Genomic DNA, 7,570 nt, shown 5'->3' with positions numbered 1-7,570 from the left:
CAGTGGTTCTCAAACTGTGGGGCAAGTCCCCCATGATAGAGGGAGAGCCACGGCAGGGTGGGCGTGGATGACCAGGGAAAAAATATGGAGGGAACAAAGTTAAAAGAATATGAATTATGTAGGGAAAATAAACAGTTTGCTGATGGTCTTAACAGGTTTTGTAGCCCACGAGTTCATTCTGGATGTAAGACCATTCAAGAAGACTGCTAACATTGAGGCCGTCGACGTGGCCAAGAGGTTGCAAGATTACGGTAGGCTGACTTAAATACATAATAATACTGTATATGTTACTGTATTTGGAAGTGCTCTACAACTGTTAGTACCGTGTGCTAAACATTTTTATTCAGATTTCTGTGTTTTTGTTGTGCTGGTGTCCAGGTTTCCATGCACCCACCATGTCCTGGCCGGTGGCTGGTACCCTCATGATCGAGCCCACAGAGTCAGAGGATAAGGCCGAGATGGACCGGTTCTGTGACGCCTTGCTTGGCATCCGACAGGAGATCGCTGACATTGAGGAGGGAAGGATGGACTCCCGCATCAACCCGCTCAAGGTACGCTACTGGCTTCCTTTGTTTATTTGTTTGACATGGAAAGCTGCATTACAGCGGCTGATGTATAAAGCAGCGACTGACATCTGAGGTCCTCACGTGTGTTCGTTTACAGATGGCTCCTCACTCTCTGGCCTGCATCTCATCCTCCAACTGGGACAGACCCTACTCCAGGGAGCACGCTGCTTTCCCCTTGGTGAGTGTCCTCATTGCTCCGACTTCATTACACACTCCCTGCTACAACCTTTATGTAGCAGCTCTTTCATAGCACTCGTAACCTCAACTGCTTAAGGTAAAAAAAAAATATATATAATAATAATAATAATAATTCATTGTCTGTGTCACCCCCTAGTGGTAAGAAGTAAGAAATGCAACAAAGAAATGGCTTCAATGGCCAGTGATGTAATTTATGAATTGTTTTATTCAGTTGATGTACAACAGCCTCTACAGCTGCTTACTCTTCATTTAACCGTAAGTGTAGACGATCTTGTGTCAAGGCTGGCGTTTATTCTATGTTATTTTTATTGTTAACAAACCCCCTGAAACGCCATGTACCTCGATTGTATTGGGTTTTAGGACTGCAACTACCTAATTTTCATTATGAATAAAAGTTTATTTTCTGTAAAATATCAGGGAAAAAGTATCTTGGTAAAACATGGTAAAAAATTTAAGGAATCCTTATCAAGTCTTTTTTATGTAAAAAAAAAAAATTGGCCAATGTATCCACCTGACAACAAAAATCCAGTATCTGTCGAGCTACGATGAATTAGTTTGTGAACAAGACCCTTTTTAAAAATGATCAGATTCAGAAATATTTTTGAATACTTATTTTACAGCAAACTTACAAGGCTACAAAGCTGTATAGCGTAACAATCCCCATTAAATAACTTTGTTCTCACATTTCTTACTTTCCAGCCGTTCATAAGGCCTGAGACCAAATTCTGGCCGAGCATCTCCAGGATCGATGACATCTACGGCGACCAGCACCTCGTGTGCACGTGCCCCCCCATGGAGGCCTACGAGTCTCCGTACGAGGAGAAGAGAGCCTCCTCATAGATGCTCCCTGTGGTCCAGTCCCAATGCCCGGGCCTGAGCTGTAACACCTCACAGAATTAACACCCACACTCAGTGAAAATGTGAGAGCAGGAGGGTATAAAGGCTCACAGCACTACATTAGCTGAGACAGAAGCATGTTTGCTGTCAGTAGTGTGACGCTCATATTTCAGATGTCGTTCAATAAAATTGAGTAACTTTTTTTTTTCCCCCCTCAAAGAATACTCGCCTTTGTATATTAGTATGATCAATCAAAAAATACCATTAGGCGCTTCATGGGACAAAAACTAGACAGTCCTTGATGCTATGGTTTCCTTCCAGCTCTCCTAAAGTTGTTTGATTTTTTTTTAAGCTTTCCCTGTTTTTAACATTAGCGCCCTATAAATTGTGCTTAATTCCCTCAAGCCGAGCCTGCGGCAGTGCATAAAGTGTATTTAGTTGGGGCTCAAGAAGTCTGCAAGAGAGCCTTCAAGCACTTGCTGATTTCACAATGAAAGAGCTCGGAGCCCTAACAGACTTATTACGAATGGATGTCAGTCTGTGAGGTGGACATTGGGACTGGGTGTCGTCTGAATGCACTATTTACTGGGGCCATGGGATTTTCCCCTACTCAAACTCATCAAATGGACCAAAGGTGCAGCATTTGCTTTTCCAGGTCGCAAAATAAGTGCACCCTTTGACACTGAGGCCGCTCCGTAACACACCTCTGAAATCCTGTGCTGTAAGCCCAGTTCAATTGTTGTTTTCTAGACTCCCAACATTTATAAAAATGCCCTTGGTGCCTCAGTTTCTGTTGTGTAAAATAGCTGCCTTGACCTTCCCTTTTTTCTTTTTTCAAATACCTGGAAAAAATAGGAGTTATTAGTTTATTGTAGATTTGTTAATATGCATGTGTTATTTGAAAATGTCTTAGTGTGTTGTGACATTTGTTGACAGTAGATAAAGTCTTAATTTTAAATGAACTATTTTCTAATCTAAACTGTTTTGTCTGTAGAAAAAAATGTCTGTATTAAAAATTTGTCTTTAAGGGTGTGCTTTTTAAGTTCTCATTTTAGACAACACTGCCACCCAGAGGTGACTAGTGGAACACTTTCATTTCACAAATCTTGACTTCATACTGACAATGATCTCAAGATGTGGACTTGAACCTGGGATAAAAGACCTGATTAACTCAACATTTAGCACACATTTATTCACACATTAGATTATATTTATATCTATATAAATACATATAGGATATACCCCCCCTCCAAATAACATAGCCAATCTAATCAACTAATTTTCACATGTGAGAAACCGGAACTGATGTATTCTTGGAATTTTTGCTCAAAAGGAAACACTTAAACAGTAACTCAGCTCAGTGTGAGGGGCTGAAACTGATAATTACGTTACATAACTGTACTTTAACTCCAGAGCAATTTGTAAAGCACATACCACATTCCTGAAAGACTACAAGTATCCTCATCCTGGTTTCAGTTTCATGTTAGGGTGGGCAGTTCCTGAAAGTTAGAGCAGGCCATTTGGGATCTGCCTTTAGCTTAAAGGTTAGTTAAAAAAGGTAATGAAAACAGTAGGGGGGGGGCAGGAATAAGTCAAGACGTGAGGAATGTATTTAAAACCATCAGTGCTGGGATTTATTACTCAACATGTTTTTCAACATTTTTAACGGCTACAAGAACAAGTGAGGTGAAAGACAATCCACGTATTGAGACAAAACATGAAAACATAATACTGTATTTAAAACTACAAAAAACAAAAACAAAAAAAGGTGCAGAGGTCAATTGTGCGTATGAGAACTGGTATTACAGTACATCAGGGACAACAAAAGTTATCTTTCTATCTCATCTCTTCTAAGATCATTAAGAAAATTCACGTTTTAAGTTAAAGTTAATACACCTCGTTTCCTTTTCAGACTTCATCTTTAGTCTCTATAGTAGAGGAAGAACACCATAAAAGCAACATCAGAACTGTGACAACAAAATAGCCCTTAAAGAGCCAGGCCAACTACCAGTAACACAGAAATCCACCTGAGTTATTTACAGCTGGATAGTTGCCTTAAAGAGCACGGCTCCTCCTGTGGCCTGACCCACATTTGGTTTACAGCTCTGATTACATACAGGAGTCCTACAGCTTAATAATATCTATGCTTTTTCCTAAAATACATTCAGACATATTCTTATTTTGCTTTAGGAGCCTCCTTCCCTGACCTGAGTCAACATGACATGAAGATTAATATGCCTCAATGACCCCTTCAAAGCTGCGTAGATACATGACATGTCTGGTGATATTCTACATGCTTCTTATTGTCAAATCCTTTAAAAAGACCAAAACCAACAATTACATAACGAGTATTACTGGATACATCTTATTCTTTGGTGCTATAGAGCTCCAATATTGGCCCCCAAAAGAGAACACATCACAGAGCCAGAAACAAACGGGCAGCCATTTCAGACATTTCCTCAGTAAAAAACAACAACAACAACAAAAAAAAAAAACATTTGTTTTAAGCAGCGACAACAATTTGTGTTGATTGTGGCGGCCTCTGTGGACAAAAGCGGAAGTGTTGCAACAGCCTCGTTTCATCGTATCTGACCTGGTGGCGGCATTAAGAATAACTATGTAGAAATAGCCAGTGTTCTCACTGATGCTCTTATTTATGTAGGTCATATAGAGGCATCAGTCTTAAACCGAGACTGTTTCACAACCAGTTAAAAACTCCTTGTAGTACGTTTAGGTTTTTAGTCCATAATGTTAAAAATACCAGTGTTTCTTTGTTAAAACTGGTTTCTATTGGTTGCCAACTAAAAACATAAAACAAAACATAAAAAAAAGGTATTTAAAAAACTGAAAAAGTTGTGACAGAGGGGAAAAAACAAAACCTGTCTGCACCCTCTCAGTCCCAGGTCAAAAACTGAAAGTCTAATAATGTTAAACTTCCCCTAACCCTCACATGTTGATCGATTGTCATAATAAAACACATAAGGAGGGGTTACAAACAATTATGATAGCTCATTTTGCTTTCAAGGACCAGGGTTAGTGATAAGTTAATTGACTTATCGGTTTGTGTGCAAGCCTCGCTTAAACAGAGGACAGGATGCCGGCTCCCAGCTGGGACCGACAGAGTTATTGACCTAAACCTGAATCACCAGTAAAACCAGGTCAAACCATCCAGCAGTTGGCGTGTGATCAAACACTTGTGGCACTTAAAGTTCATTGAGGTAAAAATTCTTATGTAACAGAGTCTCACTTGACTTTTCCTGCTTCCCAGTGCTCCTGGTTGATTGCCTGAAGACCTTCAGCCTCCACAGACTTTCTCCTCTCTACGAGGCGGTCGACCAGGACGACAAACACTGCTGATGAAATGAGGCACAGGCCTGAGAGGTAGAAGGCAGCGCTGTAGTCATTCGTCTCGTCCACCAACCAGCCTGCACAAAAGAACAAGAAACTGATGATCACAGTGTGCCAGGGCTGATGAATAAATGAACAGAAGTATCAGTTCCTTGATGAGTATGTGGACCTGCAGTTTGTGCCACATCAGTGTTACCTCTATACTTTATCATACGTTTCTTCTTACAGGTGTTCCGTTCACATCCATTCTGGGGAAAGTATTTGCTTCATATTTACCAGAACTGTTATCAGAAGGATTTTGAGTTGTCCTACTAGAGGTTTTGTCATTTTATAAGAAACTGAGTCACTTTAAGAAGTGCTAATGGTCTCTTTTTAGAATGCAACAGGTGCAAAGCTTTGATGATTGTTTAAGAGATTCTAATATTCACAAAAACAGAATGGACCATCTAATAAACAGTTGTTGTTATTAATATTATTATTATTATTAAAAAAAGAAAGACCCATGTCATTTGGTCTTCACGATGGGGGAAATGGTCTTAACTTAATTGATTGCAGTAAGCAGATTCCCTAGACAGTGCACAAAAGTCAGCATCCATTTCATCGTATATGTAGAATACAACTTTCCATTCTAAAATAATAATTACTTAATTCCTGGATATTATTTATGATATTACAAATAACTTAAAACCTTCTTTTGACAAAAAGTACCTGTTTTTTTTTTGATGGCCTTTGAGCAGCTTTCTATTTCTTGTGCTGCTGTGACACCTTATTTTCACCTCATCGGTAAAGGGGGATCGTATCAAATAAAAAAGGGTTACATCATGTTTTCATTCCCAAAACTAAGGTGTTGGATAAAGTATTGTTTTGGTATCAAAGTTCAACTCAAGTATAATTTTGCCACCGATGTCAAAACTTCTTTAAATGATGATGATCGTGTGTGCTTCTGTTGTGCCACACTTATAGTCCCAACACAAACACACACAGAAGCATTAAACTCATTCACCTGTGGCTGTGTATTCGGTCTCTACCTGACAATCTAAAACCGACTGCTCACCTGCGGCAGGTGGGCCGATGAAGCCACCGATGCTCCTGAAAAGCATGAAGAGCCCCAGTCCGCTGTCAAATCCCTCCAGGGTTACAATGTCCACGATGGAGGTGACGTGAATGGCCACCACGCAGCCGAACAGGAAGCCGTAGAGCGAGGCAAAGGCCAGGATGACCCAGTAGTTGTGACTGATGGGCAGCAGCAGGAGCGCCACCCCGAGCAGAGTGACCACCATGGTGAGCAGCTGCAGGTTCCTGAACAGCCTCATGTTGGCTATCCACCCACAGATCAGCCTCCCCCCCAGGTCTGCCAAGGCCAGGACGGAGAGGATCAAGGCTGGCCAGTACTTATCCATCCCCAAACTGCTGGCGAAGGGCACTAGAAAGAGAGGTGGGATGAAAAACCCTGCCGCTGCGAAGACGGCGAACAGGATGTAGAGGAAAAGCTCAGGTTTTTTCATCAGGGAGAACTGGAAGAGAACTCTCCTCTTTGGCGGGAGCGGAGCGGCGTCGCCCTCTAGACTGTCGTGTAGCGGGCTGTGGTCTGTCTCCAGGGGTCTCATGAGTGCGCCGCAGACACACAGGTTGAGCTGAAGGCCTCCGATGATGAGGAAGGCGCCCTGCCAGCTGTACATCTCAATCAGCCACTGGAAGAAGGGGCTGAACATGACGGCGAAGATGCACTCGCCTGTGCTGGCGATGGCGTAGGCGATGGGACGCCACTTTACAAAGTAGTGGCTAACCATGCTGTTGGCGGGGATCCACGAGAAGGAAATGCCAATTCCTGGAAATAGAAGATGGAAACTGTTAATCATCTAATCTTTTGGGGAAGACCTCTTCCTGGGCTCCTCTGATGATGTATCTACCAAACAAAAGTGGTCATCTTTGACACGCCCGCCTGGTCAGATATTTGTTTGTGCCATCTGGGTTTAGGAACACCAAGAAAAATGTGATTTCTGTAGAATAATTATGAGGCGAAAACAAATGGTGAAAAAATGGATATAGGCTGCAACTAATGACTATTTTCACTGTCAATTAATCTGCCAATTATTTTCTCAATTAATTCATTTAATTGAGAGTCGTTGCTATGGAAATGATGCACTCTCATCCAGTTGCACTGGTTTCAGTATGTTGCAGATCAGTAGTTCCAAGTTTCAACTTGCAAATCTTTGGTGTGAACTGGGCTTTATATGAGCTGTATTAGAACACACATAAGGTTCCTTACAATTGAGAACCATGAACCACGGTCCTTATTTTGTTGTTATACTGTATTTATTTTTGTAGCTGTAGCTGTAGCTGTGAGTCAAAAAACACATGGAAGTCACACCTACTGAATGTATGGCTACACGTTACTCTGTCACAATCCCGCACCCTTCACTAGAAAATGCTGTTCAGGAAGATAAATATATATGAAGATTCATGCACATGCTGGTATTTCTTAAGTTATTCAGATGATCCTTCTTTGGCACGGTGCCACATGTGACATGTGTCCCAGCCCAAAATGCAACAATATACCAACTTCTGATTCATCAGAAACATGTCATCAGATCAGGCGGTAGATTTAATTTGACATTACT

General features: G+C 41.3%; 2 protein-coding genes across 3 annotated transcripts in view; one reads left to right on the top strand and one right to left on the bottom strand.

Annotated features, from left to right (window-relative positions):
* The window catches only part of gldc (glycine dehydrogenase (decarboxylating)), a 16,737-nt gene extending 14,109 nt beyond the window's left edge, over positions 1-2,628 (top strand). Inside the window, exons 22-25 of the mRNA XM_035659175.1 lie at positions 156-251; positions 379-551; positions 664-744; positions 1,464-2,628. Of these exons, the coding sequence (XP_035515068.1) occupies positions 156-251; positions 379-551; positions 664-744; positions 1,464-1,604 (491 nt within the window). The 3' untranslated portion in view covers positions 1,605-2,628. The remainder of the gene's footprint in view (positions 1-155; positions 252-378; positions 552-663; positions 745-1,463) is intronic.
* Positions 2,629-3,214: 586 nt separating this feature from the next.
* The window catches only part of zgc:114041 (uncharacterized protein LOC574425 homolog), a 6,226-nt gene continuing 1,870 nt past the window's right edge, over positions 3,215-7,570 (bottom strand). For both annotated transcript variants that reach the window (XM_035659229.1, XM_035659230.1), the window contains exons 4-5: positions 6,004-6,777; positions 3,215-5,026 (exon numbers count right to left, since the gene is read on the bottom strand). In XM_035659229.1, the coding sequence (XP_035515122.1) occupies positions 4,845-5,026; positions 6,004-6,777 (956 nt within the window). In that variant the 3' untranslated portion in view covers positions 3,215-4,844. The remainder of the gene's footprint in view (positions 5,027-6,003; positions 6,778-7,570) is intronic.

Source organism: Morone saxatilis, unplaced genomic scaffold (genome assembly GCF_004916995.1).
Source record: "Morone saxatilis isolate NCDOM2014 unplaced genomic scaffold, NCSU_SB_2.0 Contig16, whole genome shotgun sequence".
In the NCBI taxonomy this organism is placed as follows: domain Eukaryota; kingdom Metazoa; phylum Chordata; class Actinopteri; family Moronidae; genus Morone; species Morone saxatilis.
Note: the sequence above shows the minus strand (reverse complement) of the source record. Positions and strands in the feature narration are given on the sequence as shown.